This window comes from Fulmarus glacialis, unplaced genomic scaffold, assembly GCF_000690835.1.
Source record: "Fulmarus glacialis isolate BGI_N327 unplaced genomic scaffold, ASM69083v1 scaffold42467, whole genome shotgun sequence".
Lineage (NCBI taxonomy): Eukaryota > Metazoa > Chordata > Aves > Procellariiformes > Procellariidae > Fulmarus > Fulmarus glacialis.
Window position 1 is genome coordinate 1305 of NW_009223335.1, and position 21369 is coordinate 22673.

The 21369-nt window shown below is 39.5% G+C and overlaps 1 protein-coding gene across 4 annotated transcripts in view; it reads left to right on the forward strand.

Moving 5' to 3' along the window:
- Positions 1 to 7640, forward strand: part of CDK1 (cyclin-dependent kinase 1) — an 8247-nt gene extending 607 nt beyond the window's left edge. Inside the window, exons 2-7 of one of the 4 annotated variants that reach the window (XM_009581772.1) lie at positions 1151 to 1307; positions 2410 to 2533; positions 2932 to 3102; positions 3671 to 3834; positions 3966 to 4107; positions 7303 to 7640. In XM_009581772.1, the coding sequence (XP_009580067.1) occupies positions 1151 to 1307; positions 2410 to 2533; positions 2932 to 3102; positions 3671 to 3834; positions 3966 to 4107; positions 7303 to 7416 (872 nt within the window). In that variant the 3' untranslated portion in view covers positions 7417 to 7640. The remainder of the gene's footprint in view (positions 1 to 1150; positions 1308 to 2409; positions 2534 to 2931; positions 3103 to 3670; positions 3835 to 3965; positions 4108 to 7302) is intronic. The other 3 variants (XM_009581773.1, XM_009581774.1, XM_009581775.1) reach the window with 3 other exon arrangements.
- The last annotated feature ends 13729 nt before the right edge of the window (positions 7641 to 21369 follow it).

Here is a 21369-nt window from a genome sequence, read left to right on the forward strand (position 1 = left end):
GTGGAGAAGTGAATTTTAACAATTAATTTACTCTAAGGCATCAAGAAGATTGCTTCAATGCAGATGTTAGTCACAACCCCCCTTTCATGGGAAATCCAGCCTGTGTTAAAGGTAGAAGTCAGTTTTAATGCGTTAGCCTTATGTAGACTTGAGAATTTGCAGTATGTTACTCTGAGAGGCGCTCTCTAAGGTAATTGCAAAATGTGAAGTGAATTTTAACAATTAATTTACTCTAAGGCATCAAGAAGATTGCTTCAATGCAGATGTTAGTCACAACCCCCCTTTCATGGGAAATCCAGCCTGTGTTAAAGGTAGAAGTCAGTTTTAATGCGTTAGCCTTATGTAGACTTGAGAATTTGCAGTATGTTACTCTGAGAGGCGCTCTCTAAGGTAATTGCAAAATGTATGGGCTTGGATCTTACAACAAAGCTTCGTAACTGAAGCCTTGTGCATGAACCTTCCTTCCTGAAAGGAACTAGTTTGAGCTTAATCTGAGGGATTAATGTTCAAGAAGGGTGAAAAAAGAATGCTTAAGCTGTCTTGGTTTGAGCGTTCTACTTCTGTGAACACTGATGATTAAAATAGATTATTGATTTGAAATTTACTACTGGTTCCAATTTTAGCTTCTGCTGAGACCCACAGCACTACCCTCTCTCCTGCACTGAGGATTGTGCTAGAGGTATTTCTATAGATCTGACCAGCAGATGGATAGATCTCTGATTGCAGAGGAAGTGCTACTTCTTTCGCAGCTAAATCTTTAACCTTTTAATATGATGTATCAATGGCAAAATCATGATCCCTTGGGGATGAAGAAGTATAGTGATCTTGCCTGAATGTTAATCAAACTGAAACTCAAAGAGTATCTGATTTTACAACTTCATCTTCCAAATATTTGCGTTTCACACTGAGGCTACTAAGTACCCTGTCCTAACAAATGATACTGTTTATGGGTGGCATGCTTTAAAAAAACAAAACTATTGCACAGCTAAACTCCCAAAACTAAGTAGTAGTTCTTAATCAAACCAAATACTTAAACGAAAAATACTTGATTGCAAGGTCTCTTGCCTATGTTAGCAATACTTATTTGCAATGACTTATCTGTACCTGAAGCTGGTACTTCCTATATGCGTTTCACTGTCTTTTTGTTCAGGTACCTATGGTGTTGTGTATAAAGGTCGGCACAAAACCACAGGCCAAGTGGTTGCAATGAAGAAAATACGTCTAGAAAGTGAGGAGGAAGGTGTTCCAAGTACTGCTATCCGAGAAATTTCTTTATTAAAAGAGCTGCATCATCCCAATATAGTCTGGTATGCATATACTGGTATTTAGCTACACTCTTTGAAGGGCACTAGGTCCCTTCAGATAAGAAATCATTTTTCCACCATTCTAGTGAGGTGAGAGCTCCTCTGCATAATACAGTGTCTGCTTTGCAGCAAATAGCTGTAGTCCCAAATCCTGTGTTAATGCCAGTTTTCTAATTAAGACTTCCTCATGGTGCCTCTTCCCATTCTAGGAATCTAACAAATTTTTGTTGATTTTTGTAATTTATGTAAATTATCTTCAAAGCGGTTATTGTCAGAATGGAGACAGCATACCTCATGAAAACTGGTTGAAGCTTAGTCTCAGAACTTTATTTGCCACCTTGGGATAGACCATTTGACCTTAGTCTTCTTATGTGAGCCTCTGTCATCAGTCACTTCCTTGCTGTTTTGTAGCAGAGATTTACATGTTGCGTTATGATGCTGTCATAGATGGCATATCTGAGCTATGAGTGAAACTTCCATCAGTGACTACTTGACATGTAGAATTGATGGCAGCTATTGTCTTCCCCACAAAACATTTACTTGCTCTTTGATGCAGCAAAATACTTTCTCTCTAATGTGCCTTAAAATTGGCCAAGCTCCAGCCACGTAGTGTCTCAATGTATGTATGCCTGGGTTTAGGAACCCTTAGAATCTGTTAAGGATGCAGGAGATACTTAGAAACCTGTGCAAATCCTGCTGTGTCTACTAGGTTCCTATTATAATATTCCCGTAAAACCCTCCTAGTAATTCAGGCTCTGCTGTAATAAGCCAGCTTCAAACGGAAGCTAGGCATGCACAGTCTCTTTTTTTTTTTAAAGGCAACAATATTTTTTCCTCGGACTTCCTGTGTCTGGGGCATGAGGGAACATAAGTTTAAGAGGAAGCATATAGGGTGTTTATCTCAGCCTGACACTATTTCAGATATAGTTGGTTTTCCAGATGACAGTGTAACTCACTAAGTCTGTTAATCTTTGAAGACTGAAAGCTTTTTAAGACTTTCATAACAGGAACCTGGAAATTCAGCTTGTATCCCTGTTTAGAGGGGGAAATGTAACCGTGAGTCCATGCATTTTGCAATGGAGTTGATTGTATACTCAATTTTTAGTCTTCAGGATGTTCTTATGCAGGATTCAAGACTGTACCTCGTCTTTGAATTCCTTTCCATGGATCTCAAGAAATACTTGGATACTATTCCATCTGGCCAGTATTTGGATCGTTCACGTGTTAAGGTAATGAGGACAATTTCTTAATATAAGGGAGAAATTAATCTAAAGAAGATGACCTACAAAGCTATAAGCAGCTCTTATTTTCAGCATAATTAACTCCTTGAGGAGAAATGAAAGGTTAAAGAAGCAGCTGTGGATAATAAGATGAATGTAAGTCTTGCTCTCAAATGCCACTTCAAATTCTTTTAATTACTGAAATTAAACTGCCTTAAACCAAGCTTAAGTAAAGAATTAATTTGTGTGGCTTTGATATTAACTCAGTATCTGCAGCGCTTTGGATCTCCATTTCCTACTGCTACGGGGAGAGCTAATGTAAGGGAACAGCTTTATGTTGCAGAACACTAACTTGTACTAAAGGTTACTCCTTTTTTTTTTTTCCTCTCACCTCATCCTTTATACAGAGTTACTTGTATCAAATCTTGCAAGGTATTGTCTTCTGCCATTCAAGAAGAGTTCTGCACAGAGACTTAAAACCTCAGAATCTCTTAATAGATGACAAGGGAGTGATTAAACTGGCGGACTTTGGATTGGCTCGAGCCTTTGGAATTCCAGTGCGGGTATACACTCATGAAGTGAGTGAGTTGGAACATCCTCTTGGTGATTTGGACAATGCTTACTAGCTTCCTGTTAACAACTGAATATGAAACAGCTAAAAAAGAATCACAGAGCTTTTGAAATCATAAACTAACAGTATCAAAAAGTTATATTTTGGTTTTGTTTTATTCAATGGCTTTCTACCTCCCTAACTGTTTTACTCTAAGGTTCCAAAACATCTTATGAATCCCACTATTACCTTGACAGTGAATCAGATGGGCCAGAACTTGTTGCTCACTGTCTCGTAAGGGCATTTTTGCTTCACAAAGTACTCAAGTTTAAGGGTTTTAGTGGCTAGGTGCCAAAGGCTTCCTGCTCTTTGGGAAGTAGTGTAGGCAACTGCTTTGCTTGCAGGAGAAACTACTGCAATGGTGTTTGTTAAGCTTATCTGTAAATGAAGTTTGAAACTAGTATTTTCACTAAAACTTTTACACTGGCTATTATTTTAACCAAAAAACTGTAAATACTGCTTAATAATGAATGAAGCATTGTGCTTTCAGTCAATTAGAGGACCTGATTCTATAAAAAAATTTCCTTTTTCAATAGGTAGTGACACTGTGGTACAGGTCTCCAGAAGTGTTGCTAGGATCTGCTCGTTACTCTACTCCTGTAGATATATGGAGCATAGGTACCATATTTGCTGAGCTGGCAACTAAAAAGCCACTTTTCCACGGGGACTCAGAGATTGACCAGCTCTTCAGAATCTTCAGGTATGTCAGGCTAAACCTTTCCTTGCTACTTGTGCAGCATTGCACAACAGTGCTGTGCCCTTACTAAAATCACAGTAAGGGCATACAGACTTCAGACTAAACTGCTCAGTATTTTGCTTATGCTTGCATAGAGCTTTAGGTACCCCCAACAATGAGGTATGGCCTGAAGTGGAATCCCTGCAAGACTATAAAAACACATTCCCAAAATGGAAACCTGGCAGCCTGGGAACACATGTCAAAAACTTAGATGAAGATGGACTCGACCTGCTGTCTGTAAGTAATCTTTCTTAAGCTGCTGATTAAGAAACTGAACAGGTAGTTTCAAATACTCTAGAATACAAAAAGCTATACTAATCAGTCTTGGCTAGAATGAAGATACGGAGATCTTCAAACTACGAGCAGTGGTATGGGCTGTTGTTCTTGTAGAACTGACATTTTGTGTGACATTCACTCACTACTTTCATAAATAATAGATGACTAGACTACTTCTCATTAAGCAATTATGCCTCAGCTTTTTTATACTAATAAGCCAGGTACAACTTGGAAGTGAGGATGAGCTTTTACAAATGGGTCTAAGTGAAGGCTCCTGCCCACAAACTGCAGCTGTCACCTTCCTGGTACCAGCACTAATTATGATGTGGCTGTATGACTGCTGATCCAGTGGGAAATGTTTTTCTTTTATGATAGCATGTGGATTAATCTTGCTGGGCTCACCTTGGTTAAGCTTTCATGGTGGTCTTAACTGAATGAACAATGACAGAACAGCTGAATTTATTGACGAGCTGTGAAACCAGGGGCTTAGTTTAAGTCAGTCTGTAGTATCTGTCTCAACTGCTTTTAAATTTTGAGTTTAAGTTTTTTGGCTGTGGTGGATTAACTTTTAATTAGTATATTTTGTGTCTAGTATAAGTTTACTTTAGTTCTGTGACCATGCAGTTGAACTACCACACTAAGCTTTTATTTGACAAGCTCTTCATTAGGCTTTTCCATTTAGTGTTCTTCCAGCTCATGTGTTGCCACTGTGGACTAATTTAGATCACATACATCTTGGGTGTGATCTTAGATGCACCTAACTATAAGAATGCATCTTGGTGACTTATCCTAAAGCTGCATTTATACAGTGCAGACTTGCATATAGGGGTGTGGATTGGGTGCTCTGTGTCTTAAGGTAAGCTGAAACTTCAGAACCATCTTGGTACAAAGGAAACCTTGTAGAGTAATTACCTGTGTAGCTGGCTCATGTTTTTAAGCAGTCACAAAGTAGTTTATTACCTGTATTGGTATGGCCATGGCAAAATACTCTGAAGCGGTGTTACCTAAGAAGCTCAAATGACCACGATTTCTCACAATTTTTCTTTGTGAGAACAGAGCCACAGCTCAAACTGACAACCTGAACAACATTTGTTAAACATATAGTTGTTTTAGATAGCTCTCTGAACCTTGTAGCAGTATAGTTTTACAGAGATAACTGACTTAAGCTGGGAATAATTCCTCTGTGTCCATTGACAGCATCATTATTAAATCAGTTTGAAGTAAAATTGTTACTGACTGTATTTACAAATGAAAATCAATTGAACAGGCAAGTGAATGTTGTTGATACAGTCATATAACTGGCCTGCTAAGTACTCATCTGAGCTTAGTTGTGGCTTCACTGTGCAAAACCAATGTTTTGGGCTGCTGCTAATAAAAGCAAAAAAATTACTAGTTCCTCAAATGGTCCTAACACAATACTAATCTCAAAGCGCATTAAATTATGTAAAATCTTGTATAGTTTTGCCTTAAATTAATAAATGTTGAGGTTTCAGCTTCCTATTAATGCCTGGTGACAGTGTATGGCTGAATTCTTAGACATCTGGAATCCATTTAATTTTCCTATGGCACTCTTCAGCCTGAAGCAAGGCAACTTTAAAGGCAACAAACCTGAATATTTCATTCTACAGCACAAGCTCAGATGTGTCAATGGAAATGTTAATTTCTCCTTCTATAGACTATTGCAGATGGAAGTAGTATGTAAAATAGCTATCTTTGAAAAGGGGTTATGTATTTTTGTGTTAAGACCAATTGCTTGAGTGAGGTTGTAAACTTAAGACCTTTGTAAGCTAAATGACTTCTGTGGCCAGCGTTTCAAAGCACTTAATGGCTGTTGTCAAAAGCTGTGGTCTATCAGACACTAAGTTTCAGGAAAAACTATGTTGCAGACTGCTCAGAGAAGAAATGGTCACTTAATCTGTCAGCTGAAGTGCTGTAGTCTCAATGTCACAGCATCCCTTTTTCAGAGAAATTTGCCTTTTTTTGTCTGAGTCAATTTTAAGAGAATCTTTGATATCGGTATTAGCTATAGGATACTGTTGTTCTGGGGTATAGCTAATGGGAACCTGTCACTTAAGGTAAAATTGGACACACAAGGTTAAATCTAGAGACAGCGCTGCATTTGGCAGGCGTTCAGAGAATATAAATGCAAATTCAGTGGTTTAAATCAACTTGGAAGACTCCCTGTAGGATGAAGTCTAAAGATAGTTAAATGTCAACACTGAATACTGGGTAGAGTAATACTGGTTAAGCTTTTTTTTTCCTGGAAGATAAATTTGTTGTGGGAATGGGGGCGAAGCAGCTGGTAGAATCCTGATTACTTGAACTTGAAAGGTACTTTCCTTTAGTAAGGAGAAATAAAAGCAAAAAGACTTTGCAGAGACTTTGCTAGTTTTAGGTCTAGTAGAAAACCGCTAAATGCTTCATTTCTTTCCTCTTATTGGCCCCTGGCTGTATATAAACTGTAGATGCTTTTTTTTAAACTGCTAGCAAAACAAATCTCTTGCCTGTTCTAGAAAGTTGTGGGGGCTATTTTAGTGGCTATAGCATCCCCTCTATTTGCTGTCATCAACTTTATTATTGACATCTTCAGTTGAAGTAACTTATTGCAAAGAAACTCAAGTTTTCAAACTTTGGGTTTCTTCAGTTCTACCTGGCTGTATACTACTTTCCTGTTTGGATTCTGTAACTGTAAACTGCTGCACCAAGCTGAGTAGAAGCAATCTGACATCAGTTTCTTCAATGTCAGCTTAACAAACCAAGCGTTAGGACCACTTGTCCTTGTAAGTGTTTTGGGCTCTAACAGCCTAAAGCTTATTAAATTCCCTTAGTTGGGAAGCTGAGACTAATAATCATTGCCACTTGATGCCTGGTTCTGGATTTAGTTCAGTGCGTATGGTACCCTGATACATGCATGGGCTTGGTTATTGAATGGGAGAATAAATGTTTCTTCACTTTCTGAGATGTTATGTGTTACTACTGACCTACTACTGACTTGTAGGTGGAAATGACCTCTCCCTCTATGAGAAATCACGGAACGTAGGGGGAAAACTTATCTTTATGGTTACTTGATTACTACTGTGGTTAAATATCTATATATTTAACACAATTTTAGTTCCCATTTCATGAGGGAGTAAATGTGTTTCCTTTTTCTTCCAGAAAATGTTAATTTATGATCCTGCAAAAAGAATTTCTGGCAAAATGGCCTTGAACCATCCATATTTCGATGACTTGGACAAATCCACTCTTCCTGCTAATCTGATTAAGAAATAATAGACCTTTGGACTAAATCAACCAGAGTGAAATAATTGTGATTACTTTTACTATTAAGTCTGTCTGTAACTTGTATGTCTGTCTTTCTGCTCTAAAACTGTGGCTGTGTTTAGTTTGTTTTGATTTAAGTGTTATCTAAATGTAAATATTAACCTATTAGTGCTGAGTTCAAATACAATGCAAATATTGCTGCCATTAAAGCAGTGAACTTTCTATAAATAAAGCTTTAAATCCAGTGAAGGACTGAACTTATTTCCAGACTATGGGTGTTCTGCAAAAGGACTTTCTTTGGAATGCGCTGGTAAGGTACCCCTTGTCTAAAAAAAAAAAAAAAAAAAGCAGGAAACCTAATCTCCTAAATTTCTTTTTTTGATGGGATAGGATAAGGTACCCCTTGTCTAAAAAAAAAAAAAAAAAAAGCAGGTAACCTAATCTACTAAATTTCTGTTCTTGATGTGATAGGAAGATACAATAGGAAATTCCTCTTGAAGTTTGAGTTGTTTCAGTATGTCAGTTTAAAATTTTACTTGAACATGGCAATCAATGTGCCGAAGGACACGTAAATGAGGTATTTTGAACTGAAGAATTGCAGATTACTACTTAAGCCAAGTAGATGGCCAAACTCATTTTAGGGTTTGAGTTTTTGAAGGCATTTGCTAATCAGCATTTGGAAAACCCTTGCTCTGTATGCTCTTCTGTTGTCTTGAAGGCCCAAGAATTTACCTAGACATCGGCATGTTAACTTGTGAATTGGCATCATTCCAGCTCCTGGATGAGTTAAGGTATGATATCTTAAATTTTACACGGACTCTATATACCAATGTGTAACTGCTTAACACAGCCCCTTCCAACTGCTAATAGTAATACAGTTGTCCCCTGATTCTTATTAAAGGTGGAGCCCCCTGGATTATGGTTGAATCTGAAAACTAGTCTGTCTTTTTATAGAAATAGTCAAGTAAATCTTGACTTAACATGACTGCTAGGAATTGTAGTCATAGACTGAGATGCTACCTGTCTATAGACTCCCATGATTAAAGCAGGAGCTTTCTAAAGCTCCCCAGCATTTAACTTTTTAAGTGAGAGTATTGTAAAAAGTTCAAACAAAATTCAAAGGTATATACTAATAATTGATTGCATGTTAGATTTCCAACTGCTACCCCTATTCTTGGCTTTCAGATACATCAGTAGGGACAGGGTGCATATCTGCCTTAAGTTTTATTGGTTCTAAGCACCATGGTGCTCTTTTACTTGCTGGTTAGGGGCCACAGCTAGCAGCAAAGCGTGGAAGAGTAGTGAAGGTATTGGGTTTCTAAATCAGGCATGTGAAGGGAACAAAATGAACTGTTCATAAATGGTGAGGTTAAGAGCCCTGTCCTACAGCTGCTGAGGAGTGAGACTTTGAAACAAAAGCAGTGGAGATGATGACATCTTGTCCCTCACTGCTTATTTCATCTATTGAGGAGTAGCTGAAAGTATTAGTGTTAGACCTAGTTTTTGTTAACCAGTAGCATGTTTCGATGTAACTACCAGTTGGGGTGTTAGCATTGTTCTCTGCAGAGTGGTTCTTAATCTCTAGAAGTATCTGGATATGGTTAGCTTAATTGGAATCATTTAGTAGCAGAGAGTCAAGGAGGAGAGATTCTTTTGAAATTGCTTATACAGAAAGTGACTTCTTAATTGAAGGTGGAGGGGAAGAAGATTGCTATGGCTGACTCCTTTCTATTAACATCAGTAATAGGATGCAATTTCAAGACAAATTAAACTAGGGACCTAATTTATCTGCTTTCAAATGTAGTAACTTGACATGAGCTTTACAGGCCAAGGGATTGCTGGTGCTAGCTGGTTACATCAGTGTAGAAAAATGAGGGGAACCTGCTAGCAACTGCTCTGAAAATCAGAAGTTAATCTGTTCAAGCAAATACTGGGGACCTTAACATGTAGTTTGTCTCTTTGTAGTGGACAGACTTAAGTTCTTTGTGCAGAGAAGAAAACTTCAGCTAGGCAAACTCAAGATTTTTGTTGCAATACTGATAAAGCCCTATTTTTGTTACATAAGTACTGGTGTCTGTCTCGGTTTCATGTGATACAGTGAACATTTTACCCATCTTAGCTAAAAGATTTCAGTACTAAAATTTCTGAAGAAAGCTTCATTTTTAAACTATTTACTACAAGCCTGCAATCTTTCTTGTTTACCTAGGCACTGTTATGACTGGTGTTGTAACACACATTGTAGCTCTGACTGAACTATTATAGTACTCCCAGCAAACAGGTCAGAGAAAGGAACACAACACTGTCCATCAGTGTTTGAGGTCAGATAAGGTGGTGAATATCATACCCAAAGACATGACTTATCTTAATTCATTTTAATAGCTCCATTCGGAAATACAGTGCAGAGTTATCAATGATGCACATAACTTACCTTAAGGAAAAATACATCATCTACATTTTGTAAACGCCCTGCTGTCTAGACCTAGTATGTGGAAGGTTTGTGATGCTCAGGCTTTGGCCATCTGAAACTCCTCTTTATACTGGTGAAAACTTGAGGTGCCTTACACTGTGGGTAATAATTGGCAGCCCTATTTATTGATAGTGCTTTGGCTATGTATTGTGAGAACTGGATTGCTATAGTACTACATTACTCTTTGTGAGAATTGAATTGCTATAGTACTACATTACTCTTGTCCTTCAGCTGAGGACGTTGTAGTGCTTGTCAGGGTTTCACTAGTTCCTAATTTTTCTTAGGATGTTTAGACAATTGAATTGTACTAAACTAACAGTTGAATATGGACCTACCAGGCAATACCCAGCATAGTTTCATAGCTGCAGCTGGAGAATGATTAGCTGAAAATAGAAAACATTGTACCTTTTCTGAAGTGGCTAGAAGTCAATGTATTAAGTGGGTTTTTTTCCCCCCACTATATGTACAGTAGATCTAGTACTAGAAGTTACTTATTTAAGTTACTAAGTGCCCACTTACTGCTGTTACTAGTAAATAATGTAACTATGTTGAATTTAAAGTTACCTTTATAGGCTTTCATAGTGATAGTGAGCATCTGTAAAAGCTCCACAAGTTTGCAGTAGTTCTCTTCTGAATGTTGTAAGAACTGGAGGGGAATTATTTTATTTCAACCAAGAGAAGACTGCTTTTAAGTAAAGTTCCATAATGTTGCACTAGTCTTACCTCTGGTGCTATGGCTGCTGCTCAGCAACATGTTTTCTACTAGAGCGCAGGCGAACCCTGGCAGGGAATGTTAAACTTAACTCACTGTTTTACTTGCTTGTCTCCCATCCCATTAAATAGCAATGCAGATGAAAAAGTGTGGTGTATGTGAGAAGGGGATTTTACACAGGATCACATTAGGGTCTTGGTGTGCTTTTGTGTGGTGTGGGTTTTTTTAAAGTTTCCAAGTGCTAGCAAGCTTTGTTCGTTTCCAAATAGCCAATCACCTACTGGATACTTGTAGACTGAGCTCAGCTGCTTTTATTTTACTTAGACATAATTCATTTTTCATTTTAGTGAAAATATGGTGTTACCATCTGCTGCTTTTAAAATAAGTGGCTCTTAAAAGTAGAGATTTTACAGGGAACAAAGAAAAGAGGAAAAACTTTGCTTTCTAAATCCTTGAATGGGGTAAATACTGTAGAAGCTGGTGTAAAAAGAAACCTATGCCTCTTCATGTGCTGGTGCAGCTGTCAGGGTCAGAGGTGGTCCTTCCTGGGCCAGTACTTCTAGCACTGCCTTTATGCTGCAGTGTTCAATAGAATCCATCCTCTTTTTAGCTTGAACAGGTAGAGCAGGGTTAGCTGATAGGCATGCTCTGCTGCAGACCTAACCTGTTTCAAACAAAGTTTCATTTTCAATCTGTTCTTTTCTAGTGACTTATATTCTTGTGGGTGTTTTCCTATCATTGTTTGTGTGCCTTTATGGCATCTGGAGATTGAACAGTGTAAGCAAATATCTTTTCCTGAAATGGCTGCTACCAAACATGCAGAACTCATCTCTTCACGCGTTTTCCTTTTATCCAGATTCTCCCTCATTTGATCAATCCCTAACAATCTCATAGTAACTGTGGTATCCCTCTTCCTTGCTCATTTTCTTGTCTTAAATATTTTCCCTGTCATACATCAGCCACTTCTAGATTCATGTTTGCTTTTGAAAGTGTCTCTCATTTTCTCAGAGGCTCTCATTCTTAAAACCCATTGGCTGTGTGTGCTGTCTTACAAATCATACTCTCTGCCCAGGATTTACTGGGGTAGGAGATGCAAGAAGTTATATGAAAGAGAAAAGACAATGTTTCAGGTGCAGGCAAGTCCAAGAAGATTAATACCTAGCACTTCCCACCCAGAGGTTGCAATGCTCTGCATTAGCATGTGCCATCTTGAGAGTAGCAGTCAGGGGCCGAGGCAGAGAGGTCTAGCGATTTGTCTGGAGGAGAGCAAAACTTTCACTCAAGTCCTGTGACATTTCCCCCCCCCGCCCTTGCTTGTGAGGAGAGCCAGGAAGAGTTCTTGGGGGGGATATCTGAAGGAGGAACTGTGATGGATGAGAAAGAAGGGCTCTTTGTAAGCAGGTAAGAGGCTGCTCAGAGCACAGGACAAAAGAAATGCAAGCACCAGAAATAATGCTACAGAAAAAGGGTGATCTGAAGGCAATGAATAGAGTGAAAGACACACGAGAAGTTTCCTAAACACTTTTTCAATGGAGAAAGCTTTCAGTTTGAGACTCTTGCTTTCTCCTTTCTGGTCTAAACCTGATGTCAGAACCCTTCTAAGGGCAGTGTAGCAGAACTGATCTATAATTTAGAGGAAAAAAACCAGCACTATTTAAATCTCAGTGGGAGCCAGGAAGCACCTCATGGAGAGAAGACTTGTGTGTTTTTTTTTTTTTTTTTCCTCTGGAAAACAGAGAGCTCTCAGCTGAGTTGGGAACTGCTGCCCCCCCTGAGCTGCCCTGGCTTTTGTTCACCAGCCTGGTGCTTTGCTTGTCCAAATGCGTCTGTGTGCTGCCTTTGGCACCCGTGCTGCAGGGAGCAGGCCTCTGCTCTGACCAACTAACTTCCTGATCCCAAAGCAGCATCTCTTTAAGGCTTGGTCTGACATGACTGTTCTGAGCCTCGTCAGCAAGTTGCAGCTGACTTATTTGTAAACAGCTTGGTTGGCTCTACCAGGACATCTGGTAATATTTGATTTGGGGGGGGTGGGGAAAGTAACCCCCCCCTACAATTTATCTACCTACCCAGCTCTGAAAGAGCAAGGCTACTAAGCATGGTATCTCAGAATTCCTACCCATGTCCCTCACTAGGTGGATTATAGTTGCACCTAGAAGGTCTGATAATATCCACCTTAGGTGCTGTAGAGATATGTTAAATGTCTGTCCTAACTGAAGTTACAGCTAGTGGCAATCTGTCAGTACCAGGAAAGGACTATTCTCAATTTGAGCTGCTAAAGAAAAACTTCAACACTTAATGCAACTGCAGTTACTAGAACCAGAAGAGTGTATTTACTGTGACTGGCAAAGCTGAGTCCACTGGAACACCGCGCTATTTGCCAGGAAATGAGAATGTTACCTGCCGCTTTACGCTGCGTGCAGAGTTAGTGCCAAAGGGAATAAGGTTAAGGTAATGATGTGTGTGACAAAAGGAAGGAGGTTAATGATTAAAAAAAGATCTTATTAAATGAAGGAAGGTGGTGCATACCTCTGAACAATTAAAGTTGGAAAATGTCCCTTATGCATAAGTTGGTTTCTGACTGAAGACTACAGCTGCTGTTAACTAAATCAATAGAGTAGCTCAGGGAGGTACCAGGCTTTTAGGAGCTGAATAGGCACTGCCTTGGGAGAGTCCTGCAGCAGCTGGTAAATGCCTGTTTGATCTAATTCCTATGGTGCTAAAAGAGGACTGACTTTAGCTTTTCACTGCTGTGTGTAGATCCGCTTTCAGTGTCTGTATAATCAGTTTTCTCAGGAGGGAGGGGATGTCAAGCTACTGTGACACTGGTAAAAAGGATCATGTAAACAACCTCCCCCCTATTAATTACCTAAGGAACCTCCTGTTTGTCCTGGAACATGCACTACAAACTGCTCCTTTGCTACTTCATTTGTTGAAGCATGGGGTAGGTGTAAGATTTATATTCGCCCAGAGGGGGTGGGAAATGTACCTGCTGGAGTCATAAACCACTTGCAAGAAAATATCTATTCAGCAAGATTGCAGCTGCATTTGCTACACTTAAAATTACTTTTAAGCAGCAAATGAAACTCTTCTGCAGCAAATGACTGAGAACTTACTAGCATTCTCGTATCAGTATCTGGGGTTACTTCTGAATAGCCGGTTTCGAACAGCAGTATTTCCTGCTTGACGTCTACAGACCTGCATGAAGACATAGCACTACTACTGGCTCTATTTGATTTTATTTTGCAACAGCTTTATAAAGACTGAGTGAGAATAAGGAAACACTGATACAGAGGCCATACTTCATTAAGCCTGACTATTCATTCTCAACCAAGCTCCTTGCCTTATTTTCTGACAAGCCACATCAATTTATGGGGTAATATAAAAATTTCTCATTGCTTTGACCACCAGCTGCTCTGGTTTACATCTGCTGTGTCAATGGCTGATTCCAGGTAATGACTCTTGGTTTTGTTTCCACTGTGTATGCCTGTATAAAGTGGTGTCTCCTCACATGTAAATGTCAGCAGGGTACTGGGTGTTCACCTCTGTTGTTGGGCATATTTTATTCAGTGTGGTCTGCTGGCTATTTCAATATATTTTCATTGTGTTTGAATCAATAGCAGTCTCTGCCGCTGCTGCTAACTGATTAATTGGCTGTTCTCAAACATATATCCAGTATAGGTGGCTGGCTGCCTTTAATGGAAGAATTGGAAGTGGTAGCTGGTCTCTCCTAGTTGCTAAAATGACAGGTATGACGCCTTTGGGGATAATTAGTGGCTTTACAGGATTAGTTATATTCAGTTCTTCGAATTTAGTAAAAGCCTTTCTGCTGACCTCTGTAGGGTTTAGACTAGGCTGTTGGAGGAGGATGTTTAAGAAGATATTTTCCCAAACTATGTTTAGTGGTAACCTATTGAATTTAATTTTTAAAAGGTCCTGCCTACAACTCACAAAATATTCAGTAGGTGTAAGGCAATGTGTGTGTGACAGAGTCAAAATCTGTGATCTTCATACTTTCTAGCATGGATCCTTAGTCCTGGAGGAACATGCTTTTCTCATGACAGCTTAGACTTGCTTAGCAAGCAATTCCCCATCAGCCTCTCTAATCTAAGTGGGGCTAAAGGAGCTTCCCTGGGTTTTTTTTGTTTGCTCTGCACCTACTACCATTCTTTGTACAAGACCCATTAACTATCACTTTTCTTGCCAATTGTTGGTCTTTCAGAAGAATTATTTTTGCCTAAAATAAAATTAGATATTTTGCGCCTGTATCATTAAAAGCCTCTATCGTCTATAACTGCTATTCCCTCTATTTCCAACTGCCCTTCAGTGCTATTTTTCTTCCCCTCTTTATCTGAGTCTATTGACTTAAGAGGCATCAGAATGGACCTTTTTCAAGGCTGTTCTCCTTGACAGTGATTAGAAGCAGAACATCATAACCAAACCAAGGGCTGGCTCTGCCTGTCTTGCTTCCAATGGGGACCAAAGACAATGAGAGTTACCTGATACTGAAGGTTGTCCCATCTTGACTCATTAGTATCCGAGGAGAGCTCAGGCTCTAAAATGCTCCCAGTTGGTGGCATGGGCGGATAAAAGGAAAGGTCAGTCCTCTTCACCCTATAGGCTCTCTTAATGGATCATACTGTGAACAGCTTAATGCTGTGACCTAGCAGGTCTTCAGATGCCTGTGGGGATCAGAAAGGATTTGACTAGTTGAAGGCAGGGAAAAGACTAAGTCTCTTAGTATCCCTCTTCATGGGTCATCTTTGGTTGCTTCCCACAGTATCTTGACCTTTTTTGTGTTATCCCAGAACAGTTGCTCATCACTCAGTGTAAGCAAGTCCATGAGCTTCTATGCTCCATTTCAACCTGTTGCTGTGTAAACTGTGGACTGTAGTGTAAATATTTCACAGCTGTTTGCTGAACTATGTTTGCTCTGGGCTCTGAACATAGAATACTCTGTACCACAAATGGGCCAATTTCACACACACACACACACACACCCCCCACACCCCCCAATGCAGGCATGTGTTTCTGAAATATCCTTTAACCCACTGGCTGCAAAAAAGGAGGAGGGGTTCTCATTTATTAGATTTGCCTTAATCTTATTTTAAAACTATAATCTGAGGATGAGGAATTACAGCTTCTATGAATTACCTCACCCAGCTCAGCATCTCATCCTGAGATGTACTGGGACTACTGACTTGCTGGGAAGTTAATAGTTACTCAGCATCCTTTGGTGACAGGCAAAAGGATAAAAGGAAGAAGTGAAACAGTGCAAAACATACAAAATTGGCAGATGGCTGAGAAAGCTTAAGCTGTTTTATGTTCCCATAAGGGGAAAAAAAGAGATTTATGGGGAATCATTTCTTAAAAGTTGCCTGAGAAATAATAATGATTTTAATAGCAAAATAAAATTTAAGACTTTGGGGAAGTGTGATTTTTTTTTATCTCATTGCAGAAATCTGGTACTTTTCCCTGGATCAGTAATTAATAATTTTTATTTTATTTTCTTAGTGTTTGGGGCTTAATATATAGATGTATGAAAATAAAAACAATGGAGCTGTAGGAAACATTATTTTAGATGAACTATGACAAGACATAGTAAAGTCCTGATGTGTATTTAGTATAAAAATTATATTCTCTTATTATTCCTAAAGTTTCTTTGTTTCCTCCCTCTTGACCACGCGGTGTCACTCTGGTACCTCCGTACTGACAACCACTGCAGGGGGGCAGGGAAGAGGAGAAAAACTCTACCAGACTCTCCTGGCTCCATGAAAAATCGAAGGGTATTTATTTTCTGGTAGGCAGCCAGACTGAAAATACTATCTGAATTGAAAGCCTTTCATGAAACATCTGGGCAGTTAAATTTTGCTAACTTCAAAGATGTCCAGTACCATACTGACATACTGATTTCTTTCTTTAGTGAATAATCACTTAGTCTAACGCACAAAAGCCTCTGTAAAACTATTTCATGCTGAAATTAATGATCAGAATGGCTATGCTTAATAAAGCAAGTATCACAGAAGTGCCAGTCAATATAGTTAAACTACAACAGTCTCATAATCAGTCTCACAAATCCCTATCAATTGTCCACAGTGGCCAGTTCTGCAGTAGATTTTTTTTGACGTCTGCATGCTTAATCTCTAGATTTCCCATTCTGTACTTGATATGTGTGTGCAAAATTGTGCCTCTAGTTCTTGTTTTGCAATCTGTCATTTTCTAAGTACCTTTTATAAGCTTGACTAGATTCTCTGCTACTAAAAAAAGTCAAGTTTATAGCAGTTGAGAATCTGGTCCTCAACACTGACTTTAAATATAAGGTCTTGTTTTTATTTGTTGATATGGTGTTCTCCTAAATGCAAAAGCTTTTGGCTAAAAGCAGAACTATGTAAAATGCTTCCCAGATGACTCGATCTGCTCTCAGAGGCATGGGATTATATAGTCACATGCCTGGTAAAATTTATCCCAGTGCTGGTGATGAAGCATTAGGATTTTTTTTTCTTCTCCTCTCTCAATGCACAGAATGACATACAGATACATAACTAACAGAAGTTTACGCTAGTAATTCTGTTCACTGAGCTGCTTGAGGCAGTAATGCAGGCATTAATGTGTAAGACATGTACTTTGATAGTTATCCGTGGGAATAAAAAAATACACTGATTTCCCAATTCTCATTCAAGTGCTTATAATATGGTCTAGTGCATTTTACACATAGTCAAAGAGCATAAATAAATGTAAATATATAGCAGGTGTCCTCTCTTATGACATGTGGCCCTGTCAAAGTACTTACTCTGGTAAGTGGGGAAAAATACTAATGTTGCTTCTTTATAATGGGGCATTTTTCAGTGAGAGAGGTGTAAAATCACACATAACATACCCATCTCCACAAGTAACATGAATTCTAAGGACAGCGATTGAGTACAAATTAAAAGAGTGTCTTTAGTAACATCTGTCATTGGCTTAACTTGGCGAGTCACGGGACATCGTTCTTCAACACATGGAAACCCTGCCAAAGATGGACTGTATGATTCAGCTCTTACTGCTCATCTTCAAAAACCCAGACCATAAGCCAGGCTGGGCTCCTTTCCAACAGGAACGCTACACCTTGCAGCTTCGCGTGTTCAGTTCGAGAGATATGTTCTCAGTCACAACAGGTTGCAATGCAGTGAGCACCACACACAAACTCAGATGCAGAAGAGGCACTAGCAAGCACCACAGGTGGGGATGACCCTGTGTTTGGGGAGCTGCAGACATCACACAACTTCTTACTGAGAGGCTACAGGAAAGAAACCTACGGAAGATGCTTTTTTTTCTTAGGAAATGATTAGATGTATCCTAGCTAAATTAGAGTCCTCTGACTGCTCTTGCCATATACAATAAAAAGTAGGCTGGTCTCTTCAAAGCAAAAAAGCTAAAGAAATAAGGTGGAGTTTAATTTACCCTCATGGCAGTAAGAAGAATAAATTTTAGCTCTGAAATTATGGTCTACTGCAATTAAAAACCATTTTGTATAGGTGAGTCAATTACTATGTATAATTTTCTCATGTAATGCATGTCACACGGTTTGAAAATACTTTCTTAGTTAAGAATAGCCCTGGCTTAGAAAAAGGTAAAGTTTATGGATAATAAAAAGCAGTGCTTGTCTAGGTTTTCCCTTCTTCAAGCTTTGAACAAAACATCAACTGATTTAATTAGCCCTCAACACCTTTATATTGTCATTTGAACTGAGAGTATTCTCTGCATATATCTACCAGTTATTTTAAATAGAGTGAGTGTTTGCAAAGCAAAAAATTCTGTTTTGCAATCTCTCTGCAACCAAGCAGCACTGAAAAACGTTTCTGTTTTGGTTCCATTCTTTGTTTGATTTGATTTCTTTAATTCTTAGAATAGGAGTAAACGGACTTAAAATCCATTTGGTATTTTGAAATCTGGAGAGTATGTCCCAGCTGATGAAGCCAACAATCTCAGTAGATGTGATTTAGAGAAGCCCCTTAGTGTCTAGGGAAGATTTACTTTAGCTATGAATTTGGGCTTTGGTGTTTCTAGCACCATTTCTGCGATGAGCTTCATGTGAACCTGGCTGTTTACCTGGGGAAAGCCGCAGTCTGGGGGAAGCAGAGTTGCAGGCTCTGGGCCTTCTATTTGTAGACCACACATGCCAATTTTCCTCCTAAAATGTGATTATTACATTTACAACACAAATCTGACCTGAAACTTCAACAAAATTGGAAACTAAGCTGTTCAGTGTTACCTCCAGCAGAGAGCAAAATAAACACATTCCTGCAGTGTGGTTTTCCAAGGCCGGACTCAAATTTCACATCAAACAAATCTAGCAAGTGACAGGTCAAAACACATGCCTTTAAAATACCAGGGAAAGGAAAGCTGTTTCAGCAGCAACCAGATAAACCAAACCAAAACCCCAAAATTCTGAACAGCCTCAAATCATGTCAGTGGCATATTCAAGGCAGCTGTCAGTTTGGTAGCTAGCCCACGTTCAGCAATGGTTATTCTTTCAGTCATTCTTTGTGTTTGAATAGGGACTGTCTTGCTGTCTAGCTCTTAAGCCCTGTCCTGAAAGTATTCTGTTATTTCAAGCCTCTTGGGGAAAAAAACCCAAACAAAACAAAACAAAACCAACACGCCACCGCATTTCAATTCTGGCTTGCTAAGATTGAGGAGGAACACAGAACGAGGAATAAGCTCACAGGCTTCCTTGCTTAACCAGAGGCACGATCAAATGAAAAAGTTGTTCCAGGTTGTGACGTTACCATGAAGCAGCTGGCCTATACTAGGTGATATATGCTTTTAGCCTATGACAAATAGGAGGTAATCCAATTTTAGTTCTTACAAAAAAAAAAAAAAAAAAAAAAATCAGTCTGGTATAAGTAACTGAGCCTTCAGAAAGTTCCCTGACCAGCAGGAAAGTTTCTCACCATCTGCCCCTACAATTTCAAAGTGACAGGCTCACAGCATTTGCCATGATTTTGACAGGGCTTGACTTTGCCATTTTAATAAATTGGCTTCCAAAGGAAAGCTTTCCCTGTTCAGTGAAATCTCTTATAAGGGCTCAAAAAGCCTTTCACCTATTGAGGAGTTAAAGTCAGCTTTTTAGATTTTACCCATGGGATTGTGGAACGAGAGCATGGGACTCATTCAGAAGAGTTTCAGGCTATGGGAGTTATATGCAAGCTGGAGGAATCAGTCAGTGTCAGAAAGATTTGACATTAAAGTAAGTGAAGGTTTATTATTATTACTTTATTATGATTATTTTAATAATGTCTGGCTATAAAATTATGAGCTATGTGATCTCTCTCCGCCCCGTAAGACTTTCTGACCAGTTACAAGAGCCAAACTGAGACATCAATACTGTAGGCTTGATGTCCTATGGCTACACGGGCTATCGGTGTCTCTGCTCTCATTTAAAAGGCGTCTTGTTTCATTTTAAAGTCTCTAGGCCTCATAGAGGGACTGGAAGGCAAAAAGCTCCACCATTATATAACAACAAACTGTACTGGATTCAGGCTGGTCAGCCTGGATCCGCTGGCAGGACACGGCCACTGCCTTGTGCAAAGCACCTGAGGTATCAGACCGACACGCAAACCCGTGGCCCCACACCAGCCCTCTGCAAGGGCCCGGCGAGGAGGGCATGGGGCTGGGCTCAGCTGCCCCCATCCATGTGCAGGGACTGGCCTCCCCAGCACCCTTGCTCTGAGGTTCATGAGCAGCTCATTCCCAGCTGCCACCTGGGACTATCTCATGTCCGACAGCAGCGATGTGCCCTGGAGGCGGCTGCCCCGACAGCAGCGATGTGCCCTGGAGGCGGCTGCCCCGACAGCAAACCCTGCTTGTGGCAAGAAAGGAACTGGCAGCAGCAGGTAAAGGGAAAAGACCCAGACAAACCCATACAGATCTGTCTTATAAACCACCAAAGAATCACTTTCATGGCAGGAGGCATCTTCCCTACAGCAGGTAAAATTATAGCATGAGGAGCGTTCACCTAGACCACATACCAGATTGACAGAGCATCCCTCAGAGCTTCATCATGAAGAAAACATATAGCTCCAGAGATTCTCAGATGAACACATCTAAAACATGTGAATGTCCCTAATATTTTCTTCATATATTTAGTCACATGTATATATTCCTTACAAAACCATAGGTTGTTAACAAATGCAGCATGTATGATTAGGGCAGATAGAGCATCAAAGGCAATGTGTCGCCAAGGAAGCGGTGAACCTGTCACCTGTACAGTAGGTCACAGAACAACTATGAAGGATTGTTTTCCTTTTATTGTGCAAAGGACAATAACACTGAAACACAGTTTTTCCTCACAATTTGCTGCCTAACGGAACCAAGAAAAAAAGGTTATACTTGAACAATTTGAGGAAAACTTCAGCTGGAGACTGAAGGAGAAGCAGCAGCACACAGAAAAGGATTAAACACCACTACCTCTTTCTTTTCTGGTCAGCAGAATTCTCTTACCTTTTTTTCCTCAAGATCCTGTTCGAGGCTTTGTTTCCATCAAGATCCAAGCTCCAAGGGCTGTAGTAGGTAACTCCTTACAGAAGAACATGTCAAAGCTTATGAATAGATCTCCACTAAAAAATAAGCTTAAATTTTTTTTTTCATATAAACTATTTTATCTTGCATAATGAAAGCAAGAAGACATTACTGTGCTTAATAGAACACTATTTCAGCAGAAAAAGATGGCAAGAAACAAGAATTAAAACCCATGCTGTATCGGAAATAAATCTACTCTCCTAGTAGGTTAAAGCCCACTGAAATA